We start from the raw sequence: 22,745 nt of genomic DNA, 5'->3' as shown, positions 1-22,745 counted from the left end.
AAACAAAACAAGATTTACAGATGATATAACACATATGTTCAGACTTACCCCCATCCAAAAAACAAAACAAAACAAGATTTACACTCATCCTGAGATAAATAAACTTACACACCTTACCACTCCTATCTCAGGATGAAAGTGAATGAAACACTTAAACACCCCCTACAGGACGAGGGAGGAAGCAGCAGCTCATAACATTTTTGACTTTCAACCACACACACACCACACACACATCCCACAGATACACATTCATACCAAACTCAAACCCTAACCCTAACCCATAATTCAACATTTAAATAAATAACAACCTAACCCTATAACCTATGACCTCCCTATGACCTCCATAAACTCTATGACCTCAATAACTCTTTTTAAAAAAAAAAAAAAAAAAAAAAAAAAAAATATTTAATACTTTTTTATTAAGGTCATAAATCACTACTCCATCAAACTTTGTCATAAGGGCCACCTACCATTCTCTCTCATCTAAATTGAATTAATTAACATAATGAACAAAATTAATAATATTGTAGATGATATCATTCGTATTATATATTCAAACAAATGATTACATAGAAGATTATCTTTGATGAGGGTTAGGGTTAATTATGACAACAAAAATATTTGTGTAGCAGGCATTCGTGGTTGAAGAGTCCATCCATCCATTTTCTGTACTGCTTTGTCCCCACCGAGGTCGCGGGTGTGCTGGAGCCTATTCTAGTGGTAATCGGGCAGTCGGCGGGGGACACCCTGAACCGGTTGCCAGCCAAGCACAGGACACACAGAGACGAACAACCATCCGCATTCACACCTAGGGGCAATTTGAAGTGCTCAATCGGCCTATCAAGCATGTTTTTTGGGATGTGGGAGGAAACCCACGCAGGCACGGGGAGAACATGCAAACTCCACATAGGGAAGATTGGAGGTGGACGCGAACCCGCACCCTTCTAACTGTGAGGCGGACGTGCTAACCAGTGTACCACCGAGCCGCCCAGGTTGAAGAGTCATCAGAGTAAAATTGCAATATGGTATTTTTGTCTCATGCCGTGCCATCTGTCACTCAGCCGGTAACTTTCCACCAGCCGCTCACTCACAGCCACGCCCCCCCGATCTACTAAATCACCCACACCTGTCAGCCGCTCATCAGCCTTCCTATTTAAACCCCGCGATCCCGTCACTTCCTTGTCATTCTGTCCCGTGATGCCACTCGCAAGCTCACTGCACGCTCTCTGTCTGACTCCCGGTGCAGACCTTGTCTGTTAACTGACCCGTCTTGCCTTGCCTGCCGCCTGTCCTGACCCATTGCTTGATTATGACCACGCTCTGATCGCCGCCCGCCCTGACTTTCTGCCTGCCCCTGATCATCGCCAGCGCCTCGGATGCGCGCTCCACCAGGTCAACTCCTGTCCATCGCCACCCCAGCATAACGTGGCGAGTGTCCCACGCCGCCGCCAGTTCCGCTCACCTCATCCCAGCTAGAGCTCCAGCACTACACCCTATCCTCAATATAGTCTGTGTCGCTCTGCACTAGGTTGCCCAGTCTAATCTGTTACAGTTCAAAATGTGTACACAAAAACACAGCACCATTCACCTGAAGAGTTTTGCCCAAAAATCATTCCACGATTTGAAGATCAACTGAAAAATTGGTTCTCCACCACTGCGAATGACTGGAACCCAGTTCAGGGTGTCCCTCGCCAACTGCCCGCAGTCAGCTCAGATAGGCTGCAGCACAGCCGCGACCCTCGTGAGGAGAAGCAATTAAGAAAATGGATGTGTGGATGGACGTCCCCTACCGAGTTTCTCAAAACTATATCGTTCTTTGGAAATATTCATAACTGAAGTTTCTTGACCAACTTTCTCAAATCCAATCCTTCTTTGGCCATATTTAAACTGATTTTTCTTTGATCGCTGTTGAGATCATACTGAGAAAAACCTGCCAACTGGTTGTGGATTTGATGCAAAAGTGAGTACAGTACATACTAGATGACATTCATGACATTAAATGGAATGTTACATACTCAAATAAATTTCTTGGGCATGTTCTCAAAATAGCATATGCTTTAGTATTGTCCACACAATTTTAATATGACACATTTCAATTTATATTGCTCACACAGCTCTCTTAACCATTGGAATGTTTAGAATTATTTTGGCAGTTAAGGCCCGGTACACACATTTTTTCGGTTAAGAAAGAAGCAGAACTCTAGCTTGTTCACAATTGATTCCTCAAAAGCAAATAACAGATACTCCCAGGATATGCACCAATTCTACCTGCGTGTTACCAGAAAGGACCTGAGGTGGAAGCTATTTAAAATGGCCATGTTGTCAAGAAAAAAATTGCTTTGGAAAATACTTCTTGCTGTCTGGGAAGCTCACTGCTATGCAAAAACCTACATATGGTCGGACACATTTTGTTTTATTTATTGTAGCTTCTTACATTGGCTACATTCTGTTCACGTCAGTCACTCAGTGACTCTAGAAAATGTTAGCTTTTTATATTTACAGGAAGATTTTTGGTCAGAAATATTGAAAATGTTTATTACTGTAATTTTCGGACTACAAGTCGCACTTTTTTCTTAGTTTGGGTGGGGGGGCCGACTTATACTGAGGAGCGACTTATAAGTGAATTTCTTCACAAATTTTCAAAATAAGAAAAAAAAAAAAAAGGTAAACCGCGATAAGTAAACCGCGATGTAGCAAGGGATTGCTGTTATTTGAATTTCAATTGACGTCAGCGGCGCGGCGGTTGTTTACATAAAGGACAAAGATTCGATCACGGGATGACGAAGATGACGAAGGCCCCCCACGTACTACCGGCATCATTAGCGGCTTTGTTTGTGACATGAAGAGTTTGAAGGACTTAATGATTTGGAGTGACACAGAAGGTTTGAAAAACTATTATGGCTTTTACGCACGCCCGGTCCTACTCTACGGAGCTCTCTTTCACCTCCGTGGATGAAAGTCGGGGGCCGGCACTTGGCCGGGTGGCTGTCCGGGGACGGTGGATGGGGCTCAGACATGGCTTTTACGCACACCCTGTTCTATTCTATGGAGGTCTCTTCCACCTCTGTGGCTGAAAATGCCATCTCTGGGGATGGAAGTCCACGCTGCCGCACGCCTGGAAGTCGATGCCGGTGCTTGGGGCCGCGTGGCGGTTAACTATTTATGTTATAGTTATTTGATATATTTTATTTCGTGTAGCAACTTGTATATGCTTTTATCGTTACAGTTCAGTAGTTGTACCTTCGTTGAACTCTTGTTTTGTTGAATGAAGAGCCGTTTACAGAACCCACATCTTTGCTTGTACTTTATTAACGCTACAATATAGTTATATACTAGATCTGTGGAATAACGACGAGGCTGAGGTCAGGGCGCATGCGCGGCGTTGTTGACAAAAGACGAGGAATTTGATATTTGGATTTAATGATTTGGAGTGACACAGATGGTTTGATAATATTGTTGTAATATGATAGTTATTTGAAATATACTTTATATATCGTTATATGGGTCTGTGGAATAATTAGAAATGCAACTTACGAGTCCGATGTCTGTGGCGCGGCTCGTATGCATCGCATAAGCGGCATTGTTTCCATGAAGGACGATTGATGGATTTAATAAATTGGAGTGACACAGATGGTTTGTGTTACGTATGTAATAGTTATTAGAATAACTCTGAATGTTACGTCAGGCCTGTTCTCAGCTCTTCTTTTGTGTTATGTAACGTTAGCATACCAATCGTTTAGCCTGTTGTTGCTCGTTCATGTCTGTTCTTGGTGTTGGATTTTGTCGAATAAATTTCCGCCAAAATGGGACCTATAATCCGGAGCGACTTATATGTGGGGTTTTTTTCATGTTATTGTGCATTTTATGTCTAATGCGACCTATATTCCGGAGTGACTTTTAGTCTGAAAAATACGTTATTATTGGGACAAATCTACTTGCAAACTGAAGAATGATGGGACAATCTTATAACACATAAGACAACACGGTTGGGAAAGGGCAAAATTTGGACAAAAACAGCCTGATTCTCTATGTGTGTACCCAGCCTTTGACGCCAATAATTTCATTGCAAATTGTGTCATGTGTGAATTTGTGAGTCCAAATATCTCTGTTGTGTTGTGTTGTTGTTCCTGCTGTGCTTGTTCATGGCAGAGGCACTGTTCTCGAGGTTTATGCTCTTCACTTGCTCTTCTTTCATGAATAGATCTACCAATAAAATCTTCTCCTTGTGGATCTGAAGGCTGATGTCCTTTGGGATGTCTGGTATTAGCCAGTCCACAAGGTCATTCATCAACATGACAACATTCTGAAATCAAAGAGAAGATCAGATGTTTTTGTTGTCTGTCATAATCAGTCTGATTGACTTTTAAAGTCTTTTAACACTGCATTGGTGTCGCAAAAATGTGTTGGAAAAGTTCCAGTACCAGTGTCACGAAATATATACAATATTTCAAATCTAAACTACAAACTAAAAGTTTTCCCTTCGGAAGTAATCCTCCTAGAGTCTAGCGCATTTTCTCAGCCCCTTCTGCCACACCCCAAGCACTCTGGGAAGAATTATTCCAAGATCCTTTTTTTTTTTTTTACCCGCCTAGTTAGTGCTGTTACTTCCGTGTTTACAACAAAATGTTAATGTTAATAAAACTTCAGCCCAGCTAGTGCTGTTACTTCCGTGTTTACAACGAAATGTTAATGTGATTAAAACTTTAAAAAGGCTTTCTGTGTACTGTCTTTCTTTGTAAATAACTCATGCGCACGTGCAGCTTATAGTCCGGTGCAGTTTATATAACTGTACAACTTAAAAAAATCACGAATTTTAGCTGGTGCGGTTTATAGTCCGGAGCGAGTTATAGCCCGAAATTTACGGTACTTAACAAAAGGAAAGGAGTTCTCACTTGACAGCGAGCTCTTACACCAAAGCCGATTATATTATACAGAAATAAGGAGCTCCAACCAATCACAGAAAAGATACTCCACGGTTGAGCTGTCATGGACAAAATGACAATAACTTGTCAAAAACAAGCTCTCCATTTTTAAAAACGGCTTAGTTTATATATTTCAGTGACATTGCGAGCTTCAACAACTTAGAATCTTAAAATAATGTTTAATACTATGTGTACAGAAGTATGTAGTGATTTGGACTCGCAGCAAACACAGGAGTACATTAATGTCCTGCAAAATATTTATCAACAACGAAGTGTAAATTTAAGCAAATTGTCAAATACCCTGGTATACATAATATATATTTTTGAGAAGGGAGGTGCCCAACAAAAAGGCCCAATAGGATTCTTTCTTCAGCTTAAGCGTATCCCTTACTGCCAGTGTCCACCAGCGGGTTTGGGGGTTGCCCAAGAAGTCTGGTCCTGGAGTGACGATCCCAGCCCCATCCAGCACAACTTTGTACACGTAAACTAACAGTAAATCTCCACATAAAAACACGTTACCTGGAAAATAATTACAAAGGCCAGCCGAATAGCTAGTACTGCCCAGAATTCCTTTGAAATCTCATACGGAGTTGTTGACCAAGGTGGTTCTCTGTAGTCCTTGTATCTATAAAAACAAACAGAACTTATTGTGTTATGATACTGGTAATATTAGATCATCATTTCTCATGCTTGTGGTGGTGATATGCTGTGGAGAAAGTCTGCCTCAGAAAAATATTTCGAGCACACGCATTTATACAACATATTAATGATTGAGTATATTGTTAACAGAAGTACAAACTGAAAATAATGATTTTTTGTTTATTTTTGATTTTACAATTTAGAATACATATTAACAAGGGAGCTGGTTATCTTTGTGACCCTGGTAATACGTATACAAAGGTCGGTCATGGTATGTACCTCAATATGATTCGATACAATTTTACACAATGTGATACCATACAATAATATACAACAGCATGGCCTTAATACCCCTTAGTTCAGGGGTCGGGAACCCAAATGTTCAAAGAGCCATATTGGCCAAAATAAAATAAAAACCATACCTGTCTGGAGCCGCAAAAATCTAAAAGTCTTTTATAAGGCATAAAATGACTAAAAAAGATAATAATAATAGTGGTATCAATTCGATCATTTCTTCTTGCGGTCCATTAGAGTTCACATACCCGCATAGCAGACCTGTCTGTTCGATATCAGAATTGATGTCCTTGATCTGGTGATCGGTGATATTGTTTGTGCGGGGAGGCAAGTCTTTAGTTTTCTGAATGATTTCGGTTTTATTTTTGAAGTCCGAAAATAGACACTCTCTTATTTTAATGAATGAATCCCTTCATGTACTCGCCATCGGTGAATGGTTTTCCGCGCTTTATTATCTCCCGGGCTGCAACACAACTTGCAGCAGTAGTAGATTTTGGACATGCAATCCACTTTGTGGAAATGTTTTTTCAGTCCTCAAATTTCTCCACCAGCACTGCAATTGCACGTTTCCTCTCAGTTGCAACTGGGTGATCGGCAGCAAATTTACCATGCTTTATCTGAAAATGTTGCTCCAAATTCTTCTTCTTGTTATTTGACAACTTCTCATTGCAAATCAAACATGCAGGCAATGATTCAGCATTGGCAATGAAAGCAAATAGTTCAGTCCATTCTTTCTTAAAGCCTCTGTTTTCATCAGCAATCTTTCTCTTTTTGCCTTTTGAATCCATGGCCAATCACTCACACACCTGTTTGTTTGTTTGTTTGTTTGTTTGTTTGTTTGTTTGTTTGTTTGTTTACAACTCGCATGTGCTGTGTCGTAGACATGACACAATTTTGCTATTTGACGCCATTCTTAAATTCGGTATTTACAACTACATACATTTTTACAGCATGAGAATGGTTGTGTCATGATTACCATATAAAAACTATATAAAAAAAACAACATATTTTTCCATTTTCACGCATTTTTGCAAAAATTCCAGGGAGCCGCTAGGGGCATGCTAAAGAGCCGCATGCGGCTCTGGAGCCGCGGGTTGCCGACCCCCGCCTTAGTTTATGTTGGACACATCCATATACTCAACAAAATAGAATTGTACATATCTTCAATTTATTGAAAAAATCCTCAACTTTCCTCATTCAGATTGTTGGAGAGCCCTGACTGTACAGGTGACTGTATCGGGGATTTGGGTCAATTGCTCCACTCACAAACAGTGCCACTCCACAGCCTCCTCGGGAGTCCCTCCTCACCTCGCAAGTGGCGTCATGTTACAGCGGATAACGCTCTCTCTGGTCGTGTGTCCCTCTCTCTCTCTCTGTCCGTCTCTCTCTCCGTCCGTTTCTCTCTCCGTGTCTCTCTCCCCCTCTCCCCCCCCTCTGTCTGTCTGTGTCTGTCTCGGTCTGTCTGTGTCTGTCTGTGTCTGTCTGTCTCTGTCTGTCTCTGTCTGTCTGTTTCTGTCTGTCTCTGTCTGTCTGTGTCTGTCTGTGTCTGTCTGTCTGTGTGTCTGTCTGTGTGTCTGTCTGTGTGTGTCTTTCTGTCTCTGTCTGTCTGTCTGTCGGTCTCTGTCTGTCGGTCGCTGTCTGTCGGTCTGTCTGTCTGTTTCTCTTGGTCTGTCTCTGTCTGTCTGTCTGTCTGTCTCTCTCTCTCTCTCGCGTACTCACGTTGGTTCAGAAACGCACACGATCACGGCAGTACCAGAGATATCATTGATATGTTAATATCGGTACATACCTAGATATTTAGAATTAACAACAGTGGTTATTCTCCAAATCTAGTTTTTCTGGCTGGCAAATTTTAAGCCTTGGCTGCCGTGATACATTTGATCTCCTATTGTTTTTTATCTTGGGGCAACTGTGAAGTGAAATTGAGTTCCTACCTGCATATCTCAACTGCATAGCCAAGTTGCATGGGATCCATGGGCTCTTTCCCATCCTGGAAGTTGCTGACATTAAAATATGAGAGGGTATGATTGACAAATCCATGCATGGTACCATCGGGGCTGTACATGTACTGGTACACCATCCGAGGGATGAAGTCTGAGGTGAAGGAGATGACAAATGCCTGGGAATTGTAGGTGAGTAGATATTGTTATAGGTGGTATTCAAAGATTATATGATTTTATTATAGATTATATTATATTTATATTGTTAATGTTTGATAAACTGGGCATTTTGAAAATGGGCATGTATCATAAAAAAATATACACAGTGATTATCTCTGTCCTGTCTGTCCATCCATCAAGCCACCCACCCCAAAACTCCATCCATCCATCCATCCATTCATCCACCCCGTCCCTCCCTCCCGTCCCTCCCTCCAGCCCGCCCGCCCCCCTGCCCGTCCATCCATCCATCCATCCATCCATCCATCCATCCATCCATCCATCCATCCATCCATCCATCCATCCATCCATCCATCCATACATACATACATACATACATACATACATACATACATGCATGCATGCATGCATGCATGCATACATGCTTGAACTCAGTCACGTCCTCAGTGACGCACATTGCTCAGAGGCATGTCCCGTGCTATCAGCGCTCATGGCCGCTGTCCCGAGTCCTAAACGGCAGTGCTTTTTTCCTACCCAGCGCTTGTCCTCAGTGAAGCACATTGCTCAGAGGCACACCCCATGCATATTCGGTGTTACGACTCTTTCTGCACGGCGATGAATTTTTCCTTCATGTGTGGCTGTGTCATGTCTCCACTTTCGCCTTGCTGGCCGGCTGAGGCGCCTTTCAATCTCTCGGGGGTGCTCGTCGCCAATACGGAACTGGCCGTGCTTATCCGCGCTGATCGCTGCCACCTGTCCCATGCTACCCACTGATTAGGGCATGTATATAGATGCCTTTTGTCACCAGTGTTGTCAGTCCTTGATGTTTCATCTGCTTTGACACATGCACACCCGCCACCTGATTCGCGTTTGCCTGATCCGCTGTGTAGTGGTACGCCTGGCTGGTTGTCTTCCTTGACACACACAAGCACGCGGTCCGATCCCCGGCTGCAGAGGCTGGCTCTGGGTACATGGAATGTCACCTCTCTGGCTGGAAAGGAGCCCAAGCTGGTGTGTGAGGCAGAAAGGTTCCGACTAGACATAGTCGGACTTGCCTCCACACATAGTTTGGGCTCTGGTACAAGCCCTCTCGAGAGGGGCTGGACTCTCTTCCACTCTGGAGTTGCCCACGGTGAGAGGCATACTTATTGCCCCCCGGCTGGGCGCCTGCACATTGGGGTTCACCCCGGTGAGCGAGAGGGTAGCCTCCCTCCGCCTTCGGGTGGGGGGACGGGTCCTGACTGTTGTTTGTGTCTATGCACCGAACGGCAGCTCAGAGTACCCACCCTTCTTAGAGTCCCTGGAGGAAGTGCTAGAGAGCGCTCCTTCTGGGGACTCCATCGTTCTACTGGGTGACTTCAATGCTCACGTGGGCAATGACAGTGAGAAGGAAGGGCGTGATTGGGAGGAACGCCCCCCCCGATCTGAACCTGAGCGGTGTTCAATTATTGGACTTCTGTGCTCGACACGGATTTTCTATAATGAACACCATGTTCAAGCATAAGGGTGTCCATGTGTGCACTTGGCACCAGGACACCCTAGGCCGCAGTTCATTGATCGACTTTGTCGTCGTGTCATCGGATTTGCGGCCGCATGTTTTGGACACTCGGGTGAAGAGAGGGGCGGAGCTGTCAACTGATCACCACCTAGTGGTGGGTTGGCTCCGATGGTGGGGGAAGATGCCGGTCCGACCTGGCAGACCTAAATGCTCTGTGAGGGTCTGCTGGGAACGTCTGGCAGAATCCCCTGTCAGGAAGAGCTTCAACTCCCACCTCCGGCAGAGCTTTTCCCACATCCCGGGGGAGGCGGGGGACATATAGTCCGAGTGGACCATGTTCCGCGCCTCCATTGTTGAGGCAGCCGACCGGAGCTGTGGCCGTAAGGTTGTTGGTGCCTGTCGTGGCGGCAATCCCCGAACCCGCTGGTGTACACCGGCTGTAAGGGATGCCGTCAAGCTGAAGAAGGAGTCCTATAGGGCCGTTTTGGCCTGCGGGACTCCGGAGGCAGCTGACAGGTACCGGATGGCCAAGCGGGACGCGGCTTCTGCGGTTGCTGAGGCAAAAACTCGGGCGTGGGAGGAGTTTGGCGAGGCCATGGAGAATGACTTCCGGACGGCTTCGAGGAAATTCTGGTCCACCATCCGGCGTCTCAGGAGGGGGAAGCAGTGCACGGTCAACACTGTTTACAGTGGAGATGGTGTGCTGCTGACCTCGACTCAGGATGTCGTGAGTCGGTGGGGGGAATACTTCAAAGACCTCCTCAATTCCACCGACACGCCTTCCATTGTGGAAGCAGGGCCTGAGGACTCTGAGGCGGACTCTCAAATCTCGGAGGTCAAAGTCACTGAGGTAGTTAAACAACTCCTCGGTGGCAAGGCCCCGGGGGTGGATGACATCCGCCCGAAGTTCTTAAAGGCTCTGGATGTTGTGGGGCTGTCATGGCTGACACGCCTCTACAGCATTGCGTGGACATCGGGGACGGTGCCTCTGGATTGGCAGACTGGGGTGGTGGTTCCCCTCTTTAAGAAAGGGGACCGGAGGGTGTGTTCCAATTACAGGGGAATCACACTCCTCAGCCTCCCTGGTAAGGTCTATTCAGGGGTGTTGGAGAGGAGGATCCGTCGGGAGGTCGAGCCTCGGATTCAGGAGGAGCAGTGTGGCTTTCGTCCTGGCCGTGGAACAGTGGACCAGCTCTACACCCTCGGCAGGATCCTCGAGGGTGCATGGGAGTTCGCCCAACCAGTCCACATGTGTTTTGTGGACTTGGAGAAGGCGTTCGACCGTGTCCCTTGGGAGGTTTTGTGGAGGGTGCTTCGGGAGTACGGGGTGCCGAGCCAACTGATAGGGGCGGTTTGATCCCTGTATCACCAATGCCAGAGTTTGGTCCGCATTTCTGGCAGTAAGTCGGATTTGTTCCCAGTGAGGGTTGGACTCCGCCAAGGCTGCCCTCTGTCACTGATTCTGTTCATAATTTTTATGGACAGAATTTCTAGGCGCAGTCGAGGCGTTGAGGGGGTCCGGTTTGGGGACCTCAGCATCGCGTCACTGCTTTTTGCAGATGACGTGGTGCTGTTGGCTTCTTCAGGCCGTGATCTCCAGCTCTCACTGGAGCGGTTCGCAGCCGAGTGTGAAGCGGTCAGGATGAGGGTCAGCACCTCCAAATCCGAGTCCATGGTCGTCGGTCAGAAAAGGGTGGAATGCCCTCTCCGGATCGGGGATGAGATCCTGCCCCAAGTGGAGAAGTTCAAGTATCTTGGGGTCTTGTTCACGAGTGAGGGTAGGATGGAGGGCGAGATCGACAGGCGGATCGGTGCAGCATCGGCAGTAATGCGGACTCTGTACCGGTCCGTCGTGGTGAAGAGAGAGCTGAGCCAAATGGCAAAGCTCTCAATTTACCGGTCGATCTACGCTCCTACCCTCACCTATGGTCACGAGCTATGGGTCGTGACCGAAAGAACGACATCCAGGATACAAGCAGCCGAAATTAGTTTCCTCCGCTGGGTGTCTGGGGTCTCCCTTAGAGATAGGGTGAGAAGCTCGGTCATCCGGGAGAGACTCGGAGTAGAGCCGCTGCTCCTCCACGTTGAGAGGAGCCAGATGAGGTGGCTAGGGCATCTCATCAGGATGTCTCCTGGACGCCTCCCTGGGGAGGTATTCCGGGCATGTCCCACCGGTAGGAGACCCCGGGGATGACCCAGGACGCACTGGAGAGACTATGTCTCTCGGCTGGCCTGGGAACGCCTTGGGATCCCCCGGGATGAGCTGGATGAAGTGGCTGGGCAGAGGGAGGTCTGGGAGTCCCTCCTAAAGCTGCTGCCCCCGCGACCCGACCCCGGGTATTAGGGATGTTCCGACTCTAACTTATTTTTGCAAGAACCACAACGGGAGACAGTATGCCTTTTTAAACACTTGCAAGTGGAGAGTCATTCGTGGCTGTGCATACAGCGATCATCGAATGAGGTCTGACTCGGGCCTCTTGCAAGAGCCTTTTTATTGAGAGGCACAGGGTGGGGTGTGAGTGGGCAGGATAGGGCTGAAACCCCTGGCCTCTGATCACATCATAGCAGGGGTTGCTTTTACGATGTTGAGTAGACAGAACAACTTTGATTGCGTCTTCTACAGTTGGTCAATCAGTGCAAAGGATTTTAGCACTTTGTTCTACTACTTTGTTAAGACAGGACAATCTTAGGTTAATTATTACAGATTACATTCCAACATGATATGATCAACCTAATCTATTCAACCCTAACATCTCCCTCCTGTTTATCATATGATGTTGTCAAGAAAAACAATTACAAAAACACAGAAACAGCATATCATTGTACCCATCACTTGCGAAGCATTTTCGATGGCCAAATCATTAAGTTTCTGTAAGACATGTACGGCTAAACAGCATCATCGCAATCTACGTAGATCAATTTTAGTGTGTGAGTGAAAAACCTGCGGCAAGATGTTATAATGCAGGAAAAGTCTCACACGGTCCCTCTGCCTTAGGCGACCAGAATGTTACCAATAACAACAGTCAAGACAAAAATTGCTCGTGATTGTTCAGCTGTCGGGGGCTTGGCACGCCCACTGTTGGAGGGTGAGCACAATTCTCACCCCCTTTGCAGCACTGCTTCGTCGGGGGAGAACCTGGAAATGTCTGCCGCGCGGTTGTCGTCTTCAGTCTTCAGTGGCCAGGGTAGACTACCTGGCCACCAAGGGGGAAGAGGATTATTCTGCCTCTATTTGAACTGGGGGCGGGGACGCTGTCGATGGTGGATCTGCTTCCTTGCTGGAACCGTCGTGTTGCAGTCATCAAGTCCAGAACATGCGAGACCATTTGGTCAATAGCCTGAATCGCTCTGTTTTGTCCATCACTGACCCCAGACAGGATCATGAGAGTCAAAGGTCACAACAGCCCTGCGTCGACGTCCAGAAGAGTTGCGTGCTGTCGTCAGCTGATGATGTTGTATCCTGTAGGTGTGGTCTGTCACCCACACTGGTGCACACACTCCTGTCCAGTTGGCGGGCAGCATCGGACAACCACTCGAAATGGCTCTCTTATCCTAACACTCAGCGGTGATGTCCAAAGCTCCCATCCAGTTTCCTCCTGGAGAGCAATCGTCGTTGATGCATTTGTGGGTCTCGTTTCCTTGGATGTAACGTGTAGTTCACTCCAGCTGGTCTCTCTGTGTAGGCCACTTGCGGCAATGTTCGTCCTTTAACAGTCACATTGAGATTTGTCCAGAAAAGAAAAGCTGATCACAGGTACCGTCTGCAAGTCCAGGGCGGAAAGGGTCGGCATCATTGACTGTGACAGCATGGTGTTGATATCCAATTCCTCCCATGGATGCCATACATTTTGCTTCAGTGACATTCATTGCTCTGGCCTCCAAATGAACTTGCGTGGAGGAAGGGGGGAGTTTGGAACACACAGCATCCCTCCTGTGTGTGAGAACTTCACATATCGGTGCCAAGCGTTGGTTTCGTATGGGTTTCTGGGGTCCCATGACCAGTCCTCGAAATTCTCATCATGTGACCATCTTCTTCCACAAATGACACTGTCCATTGGTCCATTCAGATGAGCCCACAAACCATAGCACACTCCAACCACAGCGCAGCATAGAATCCACCTGGCATATGGAATTCCGTTGCTACTAGGATGGCAGAAACATCGGGACATCTCCTCGCTTAGCGGAGTGAGGATCGCTGGATTCTTCACCAACATTGAGACGCTCCACCCTAACCGATGAAACCCCTTTGAAGTCTGACTTCCCCACCACTCCGAATGAGGGGTCCAGCACTTTCTGCAACTTGCAGTGGCTGAGGTGAATCCAGCTGGGCCGTTCAGCAATCTTTACTACAGTGGGAGTAGTCAGCAAGACTTGGAATGGTCCCTCCAACCGCGGGCTGGCCTTGATGTAGACCCAGTCTCCTGGCTTGATGAGGTTGTCAACCTGTGGGGAAGGAAGACCAGGCGGCAGTAAATTTGCATTTAACACATCTTTCATTTTGAGCGTTCTGATCATGTAATCTGCCAAGGTCTGTTCTTCATCTGCTTTTTGCAAATCTGCAGGGAACACAGGTAGTCTATATGGTCTCCCAAGTATAATTTCAAAAGGCGTTAGCCCTTCTGAAGTGCTTTTGATAGTAGCGTTTGCTCGTTCAACCAGGCCTGCACTGGATGGGTGCCACTGTTAAGGCATCTACTCGTTTAGATGGAACTATTTCAACCCATTTGGAAAATGCATCAATCATCACTAGGCAGTATTTGTGAGGTCCACTTTGTGTGAGTTCGATATAATCCATGTGCATGATTTGGAATGGGTAAAACGGTTTTGGAAATGAGCCTCTCTTAGGTCTCATGTTCCCTTGTGGATTATGTTTCACACAAACAGGACATGTTTTACAAAAAAATTTTAAGTAAGCATCTAAACCAAAGGTAGTGAATTGACCTCATCCCTCCTGTCGACACATGGCAAGGCCCATGTGTCGCAATTGCTGCTGCCTTAAAAAGTGTTTAGAAGCGTGTGTGGGTCAGGCACATTAGGTGCTGCTTCATTTACTACGCGGAAATCTTGTATCATTCGCCAATCAATTTTATTGGCCTTTTGGACTGGAAAAACAGGAGTCTTGGAAGGAGAATCCAAGCACTTCCTAAAGATTCCTCCTGACAAAAGACCATTTATGACAGGGGCTGTCCCATTTATTGCCGCCTGGTTTAAAGGAGATTCTCTGATCCCGGTTAGATTTGGATGTTAAGTCCTGTAGCAAATGGTTCCTTTGATCAGTCAAACAAATGTTGATGAGCCAGGGAAGCGCATAAGCGTGTGCCCTTCAAAACACCCACACCACTTCCTCATAGCTTCGTTAGTAATTAGCAACAACTTTTTTTGGGGGTTTTTTGTTTTTGTTTTCTTAGCATTTAACTTGCACAAAATCAAAGTTGCTCTACTAATCTCCCATAGTAGTCTCGAACAACCTCAACTATTCAACCTATATTTTCCTTTCATTTAGGAAATCATTCATCCCTGCTCATTTGCATCTCACACAGTCATCGAAGAGGAGTCTTTTCATCACATTGGTCTCAAGGTATCCAAGTCCTCCACACAACATTCATATACCATTCTCAACAAAATCCCTTTTCGTAATTATTCCTAGTGTTCCCGATAGAACAATTCACCAATCCAAAAAAAACTCAACACACAAAAAAACCAGCTTGCAAATTAATCAGATTTCTTTTTTCAAATTTAGTTTTGCAATGTGTGCGATCCACAATTTTGCTTCATCCAATTCCAGAAAACATGTTTTCTCTGTCTGTCGAATTTGTCATCAGGGTGAGACACTAATGAGCACTAGTGTAAACCAGTTTTCTGTCTACAAATAGATTTCTTTCTTTTCCTCTCTTTTTTATTTTTATTTTTTTTTAATTTTTATTCTTCAAAATTGTTTCTTTTTTCCGGTGCAAATTGGATAGACCACAGTCTAACAAATTTCTTTGTAGACAGGTTTAGCCAATTTTATCAGTTTAACAAATATGCACACACATGTACAGCTCTCGGTGCGAGGGGAGGGGACCTGGCATCAATGATTTGTCACAAGCTGGCTATTTCTTGCGGTCGATCATGAAGCTGGTCCCACCCACACACGCGAGGACAGCACATTCTAATTTTTCTATTTATCTTTTAGAAACAAGTTGTATTTCTTTACCACTTGATTTGCAAATTTTAACTTCAGTGTGCACACATAATTTGACCCCTCGTCATTTGTCGTTGGGCATACAATCAGCATTGTCATACGTCCTGTATGTACAGGAGTTTTAATAACCTAAAATAATGACATGTTTTGCTGTCGTATGGGGAAGGCTTCAGGTCTTTAAATTAGGATACCTGATTTGCATAGGAGCGGAAGCTCCTTTTGCCCCTCTCCTTGAGCCGCGCCTTGAGCTGTGGCCTTGCGTGTGCGCACTGGGGCCTTATTGTGTTCTGGTCTGACAAACACTTGTGACCTCATCACTTTTCATCTTTTTATATATATATATATTTTTTCCCCTTTTTTTTACAATTTTGATTTTTCTTTTTTTGAGGATCCTCAATGCAGGATTAAATTGACCGTTCAACAACAATTGCCTCTTAGTCAAATTATCCTACCAGTCACACACTCAACCACACAACTTAGCGCTTTTTAACTTTTAGGCCTATCTCGGATGGGTATAAAACCCTTCCAAACAGCTAGGAAAAAACGGACAAAAAAGAATCTACGCCCTTCTCCAATCAAGAAAAAGAAGCTCTGTCTTTTTTAACCCGTTCCTTCCACTGGGTCTTGGACCCAAGCTGTTCTTTGGCTCGGAAAAACGTACAAAGAAAAATCTACACTCTTCTTTTAATCACAAAAAAGAAGCTCTGTGTTCCTTAGCACGTTCCTTCCACTGGGACTCCAACCCAAGCCAGATCCCGCAGCTTGGAAGAACAGACAAAGAAGAATCTACGCACCTTTTCGATGAACGAAAAGGAAGCTCTGTTTTCCTTAGTCTGTTCCTTCCACTGGGACTTAAACCCAAGCTATATTTCGTGCACTTTCCACTCTTACGAGTTTCACAACAACACAATCACACAATTTTAGGGCTTTAACTTACTTGTCCCCTGGTTCGTTAAACTGCCGGATCCCGTCAATCCATTGTCAGACAAAGGCAGACCTAAGATGCTGGCCCAGCGAAGAATTTTCTTGCCAGGTCTTTTCTTTACCAGGTCCTCCTAATGGACGCTGGCTTGTCGACAATGCAGCACGTCGTCCTCCGTCGATCAGCAGTGGGTATGTTGGAATCCGGGTCACGGCACCAAAATGTTCGGGATGTTCCGACTCTAACTTATTTTTGCAAGAACCACAACGGGAGACAGTATGCCTTTTTAAACACTTGCAAGTGAAGAGTCATTCGTCGCTGTGCATACAGCGATCATTGAATGAGGTCTAACTCGGGCCTCTTGCAAGAGCCTTTTTATTGAGAGACACAGGGTGGGGTGTGAGTGGGCAGGATGGGGGTGAAACCCCTGGCCTCTGATCACATCATAGCAGGGGTTGTTTTACGATGTTGAGTAGACAGAACAACTTTGATTGCGTCTTCTACAGTTGGTCAATCAGTGCAAAGGATCTTAGCACTTTGTTCTACTACTTTGTTAAGACAGGACAAGTTTAGGTTAATTATTACAGATTACATTCCAACATAATAATATGATCAACCTAATCTATTCAACCCTAACACCGGGTAAGCGGAAGAAGATGGATGGATGTATGGATTTTCTCAAATATTTGACCTGGTTTTTACTTGTCTGATTTGAAAACGAGTTAATTGTCAGTTTGTTTTGTAGCTTTTACTATATATGATATGAGATGCTCATACATTTATTTGGGTTGACAGTCATAATGGCCCTCCGAAAGAAGCTATGACTACAATGCGGCCCGCAAAAAAAAAAAAAGAGTTTGAAACCCCTGCCCTAATTAAACAGTCCGTATTGCATTGAGGGTGTCCGATAACTGCTGGGATAGGCTCAAGCACGCCCATGATGTTACTTCATATATGTTAAAAGGAAGTGAAAAAAGTTTGCTTTTACTTACGTTGATAATGACAGCCACTTTGGCAACTCCTCTTAGAACGTTGTACCATATACCTAAAGAGAAAATGTAAAATATATATTTAAAAACGTAATACGTGCATTTTTACAGTCTGCGAGTCACAGGAATATGTTTGTATGTTTTTAAGGAACATAACATGATACCATTGGTGCAGGATGGAAAAAGGATGTGAGTCTTTAAATTTGCTAATTCGTTGAACCTCATTTAGCAGCAATAACCTCAACCAAAAGTTTCCCAGAGTTGCAGATCAGCCCTGCGTGGTGGTCACAAGGAATATTCCATTCCTCTTTATAAAACTGTTTTGGTTCCGCAATATTCTTAAGAGGTCTTGTGTAAATTGTTCTATTGACGTAATGAACATTTTCTGATCGATTGATAATAGAAACACTCTGAGAATGGTATCATTTTAAGCTTTTAGAGTTTTGAATTATTTTTAGAAGGGTGATGAGGATGAAGCTCTTTAACAGGACAGAGACAGACAGACAGAAAGACAGATAGATAAATAGATAGATAGAATAATCCCTCATTTATCGAGGATAATTGGTTTCAAAAACCACCAAGTGAAATTTGCGAAGTAGGGTCACCCACTCATTTGTACATTTTTTGTGTCAATAAATGTATATGAAACCATTTTAGTGCATATTTTATTATCAGAACATTACATAGTTGTTTCAAACATGTACCGTATTTTTCGGACTATAAGTCGCGTTTTTATTCTTATACTCAGGTGCAACTACATGCTAATTTTTCACAAATTCAAAAATCCGCAATGTAGTGAAACCGCGATAAACGAGGGACGTCAGCGGCGCGGCGGTTGTTTACATAAAGGACAAAGGATTTAATAACGGGATGATGAAGATGACGAAGGGCCACACGTTTGAAGGATTTAATGATTTGGAGTGACACAAGGTTTGAAAAACTTGTTATTTATGTTATAGTTATTTGATATTTTTTTGTGTGTGTAGCACCTTGTATATGTTTTTATTGTTACAGTTCAGTAGTTGTTGGCTCGTTGAACTCTTGTTTTGTAAAATAAAGAGCTGTTCACCAAACCCACGTCTTTCCTGGTACTTTGTTAAGGCAACAATATATCTATGCGCACGCGCGGCGTTGTTGACATAAAGGACGAGGCATTTAATTGATGGATTTAATGATTTGTGACACAGATGGTTTAATAATATTGTGGTTATATGATAGTTATTTGATATATACTTTATATATCGTTGTATGGGTCTGTGGAATAATTAGAACTGCAACTCAATCAATCAATCAAGTCAAGTTTATATAGCCCTAAATCACAAGCAGTCTCAAAGGGCTCTGTCCTCTGCATTTAACCCATCCCCATGTGATTTTGATCCATCCCCTGGGGGAGAGGGGAGCAGTGAGCAGCAGCGGCGCCGCGCTCGGGAATCATTTTTGGTGATCTAACCCCCCAATTCCAACCCTTAATGCTGAGTGCCAAGCAGGGAGGCAATGGGTTCCATTTTTATAGTCTTTGGTATGACCCGGCCGGGGTTTGAACCCACAACCTTCCAGTCTCAGGGCGGACACTCTACTACTAGGCCACTGAGCTGGCAACTCACTACGAGTCTGACGTCAGTCAGCGGCGCATAAGCAGATGGTTTGATAAACGTGTTATTTATGTAATAGTTATTTGAATAACTCTGAATGTTACCTCAGGCCTGTTCTCAGCTCCTCGTTTGCATATATGTCACGTTAGCATACTATATCGTTTGGCCTGCATTTTATGGCTGGTGCGACTTATACTCCGGAGCGACTTTTACTCCGAAAAATACGGTAAATAATACATTAATAGTATAAATAACATACAAAAAAATTTGTATAAATATTGAAAATATAAATATTATATGTGTGTGCATGTAACATGTTAACAAGAAGTACTGGGCAGCCTAAAGAGTTAGCGGAAAGATGCTAATTCACAATCGTCCTAACACGCAAAAACGGATCTCAAAAGGAATGTAAACCAACATTTGGAGCAATACTACATTGTGCTAAAGGTAAGGCATACAGTATGTGATTGTTTATTTCTCTTTTTAGGAGACCCACTTACATTGTCAATGACTACTGTGCCACTGTACATGTATGTTCACGAACGTGAAACAGGAAGTGGTATCGCTTGAAAATAGCCTTCAAAATAAAGCACCCTACCTCAAATCAAAGCACGACTAAATAACAGCATGGAGAATTCTTAACACATACTGTAAATATATAGTTGTACTAAGTTCATTCTGTTTCCTTTTTTCAATCACTTTTTGGTTCTTTTATCACAAACAGGGTATTTTGGTTACATTACCTGACATGTTTCGGCATGAACTTCCGCCTTCAATCACTTAATACCTACAGCAAACATTATCCCCAGAATCTATGGTACACCCAAAATCCACAAACCAGGTACACCTCTACGCCCCATCGTAGACAGTATAGGGTCAGTCACATACAATCTTTCAAAAGCACTCACAGAAATAATAAAACCATTATTAGGACTCACAGAACAACACTGCAAAAACTCAAAACAACTTGCCACAGAACTCGCACACATAAAGGTACAGAAAGATGAAATGTTTCTATCACACGACGTCATTTCACTCTTCACAAAAACACCCACACAGGCCACCATACACATCGTACATGACAGACTATCAGCAGACAGGACACTTAAAAAACGGACAAACCTAACAGCACAGGACATCACACAACTACTCCATTTCATCGCCACCTCCACATACTTCCAATACAGAAACACAATCTACAGGCAAAAAGAGGGATTCCCCATGGGAGACCCTCTTTCTGCCACCATGTGCAATTTTTTCATGGAGGATTTAGAACAAAAAGCACTCTCAACAGCCCCGGATACATATAAACCCACATTATGGAGACGCTACGTAGATGACATTCTGGAAAAAACAAAAACAGGACACACACAACACCTTACAGACCACCTCAACACCATAGACCCCACTGGCAACATAAGATTCACTCATGAAGAAGAAACAGATCAATCCATAGCCTTTCTAGACATAAACATACACCACACAGACAACGGAGACATAAAAATAAAAGTACACAGGAAACCCACACACACCGACCAATACCTCCTCTGGACATCAGAACATCCCACTATACATAAACTGTCAGTAGTCAGAACATTATACGAACGAACAACAATAATCACGGACCCGGAGGACAGAACACAAGAAGAAAAGCACATACAAAACGCACTCAAGAAATGTCAGTATCCACAATGGGCAATAACTAAAGGTGCAGAACAGGTTAAGAACAAAAAACACACAACACAGGGGGAAAGAAAAAAGAAAACTCAGAGACAAGAACCCAGCGGTATGGTGACGTTGCCGTACGTCAAAGGCATTACGGAACGCATCAAAAGGGCCATGAAAAAATATAACATAAACACACCTATCAAACCACACACAACACTCCGTCAGATACTGGTCCACCCAAAAGATAGAATCAACCCGGAAAATAAATGCAACTCCATATACGAGATACCATGCAAATCATGTAATAAATCATACATTGGGGAGACAGGGAGAAATTTCATCACAAGGAAAATGGAACACAAAAAGGAGTGTGAGAAGGAGACAGCAATAAGACAAACAAGAGCAATAAAACAGCAAGCGGAACAGGAACACTACAAATCAGCCATCACCGACCACTGTAAAAGAGAAAACCACATCATGGACTGGGAAAAGGCCAGAGTCATCCGCACCGAAGAAAACAAACATCAGCGTTGGATCAGGGAGGCCATTGAAATCCGCAAACGAGGCCCGAGGACCATCAACAGAGACGAGGGAGCCTACATGCTCTCTACCACCTGGAGCAGCATTTTGGAGAGGTGAAGGGACAGCAGAGGGCGTGACTCACCTGTCAAATCTGACAGGTGAGTCACGCCTTCATTGTTCGATCAGCTGATAAAGACGCGTCACGATCACAACAGTGACACTCTGATGAAGGCGGAAGTTCATGCCGAAACATGTCAGGTAATGTAACCAAAATACCCTGTTTGTGATAAAAGAACCAAAAAGTGATACTGTAAATATGTTTTTGGAAAAGCTTTTATGATTATAACATTTTTGTATAACAAGGTACAAGTGTACATACTGTAAATATATTTTTAGAACTATTATTATGAAAACACTGTACAACACTGTAAATATGGTTTTAGAACTCTTATTATTAAACAAAAATTTGACAAAAAAGGTACAAGTGTACGCACTGCAATTGTGTGGGCACTCCCTGCCTTTTGCTGCCATGTGGGCAACCTTCGTGCCATAATTCCCCAAATTAGAAGTTTTAGTTTGAATTTTAATTTTTTTTTTAATTTGGAAAAAAAAATCTGCTATGTATTGAAACCACAATAAACGAACCGTGATGTTGCGAGGGATTACTGGATGGATGGATGGATGGGTTGGGTGGGTGGGGGGTTAGGTAGGTAGGTAGGTAGGTAGGTAGATAGGTAGGTAGGTAGGTAGGTAGGTAGGTAGGTAGGTAGGTAGGTAGGTAGGTAGGTAGGTAGGTAGGTAGGTAGAAAGAAAGAAAGAAAGAAAGAAAGAAAGAAAGAAAGAAAGAAAGAAAGAAAGATAGATAGATAGATAGATAGATAGATAGATAGATAGATAGATAGATAGATAGATAGATAGATAGATAGATAGATAGATAGATAGATAGATAGATAGATAATCAAACGATTATTAGGTGCTGTATATAGTTGACCCACCAATGTCTTTGGCTCTTGCCGCCACTGGTCTTCGCAACTCAGTAATAAACTTCTTTGCATCAAGTCGTATTTCAATTATGTTGTTGAGCAGAGCAAACAACGGAGCCAATGGGAAGGATGCCACAAATAATGTGACAAAACCAAACTGGATTACTGGGGAAAACAAAGACAAAATATATCTTAATGAATGAATCAAACTTGGTGACTATATTCCTGAGATTTCTGTGAGCATTAACTAGAAGACACCCTGTGAAGAAAAATCGTTTCCACTGCTTGTCTTTTTGACCTTATCCTTTTGAGTACAACACAGAGCTTGTCACCCCATAGGTGAAAATGGGCACATACTACAGACCAAGTGTTCCATCACTTTTCCTTTAACAAAGAAAATTACACTTTCATATGT

The 22,745-nt window shown here is 44.0% G+C and overlaps 1 protein-coding gene across 1 annotated transcript in view; it reads right to left on the bottom strand.

Annotated features, from left to right (window-relative positions):
* Positions 1-417: 417 nt before the first annotated feature.
* LOC147056178 (anoctamin-1-like) overlaps positions 418-22,745 on the bottom strand; it is a 78,084-nt gene continuing 55,756 nt past the window's right edge. The window contains exons 21-25 of the mRNA XM_085913798.1: positions 22,343-22,495; positions 17,569-17,621; positions 7,790-7,974; positions 5,442-5,547; positions 418-4,303 (exon numbers count right to left, since the gene is read on the bottom strand). Of these exons, the coding sequence (XP_085769924.1) occupies positions 4,076-4,303; positions 5,442-5,547; positions 7,790-7,974; positions 17,569-17,621; positions 22,343-22,495 (725 nt within the window). The 3' untranslated portion in view covers positions 418-4,075. The remainder of the gene's footprint in view (positions 4,304-5,441; positions 5,548-7,789; positions 7,975-17,568; positions 17,622-22,342; positions 22,496-22,745) is intronic.

The sequence above is a fragment of the Syngnathus leptorhynchus genome, chromosome 6 (genome assembly GCF_054491065.1).
Source record: "Syngnathus leptorhynchus isolate UIUO chromosome 6, UIUO_Slep, whole genome shotgun sequence".
Taxonomy (NCBI): Eukaryota; Metazoa; Chordata; class Actinopteri; order Syngnathiformes; family Syngnathidae; genus Syngnathus; species Syngnathus leptorhynchus.
Note: the sequence above shows the minus strand (reverse complement) of the source record. Positions and strands in the feature narration are given on the sequence as shown.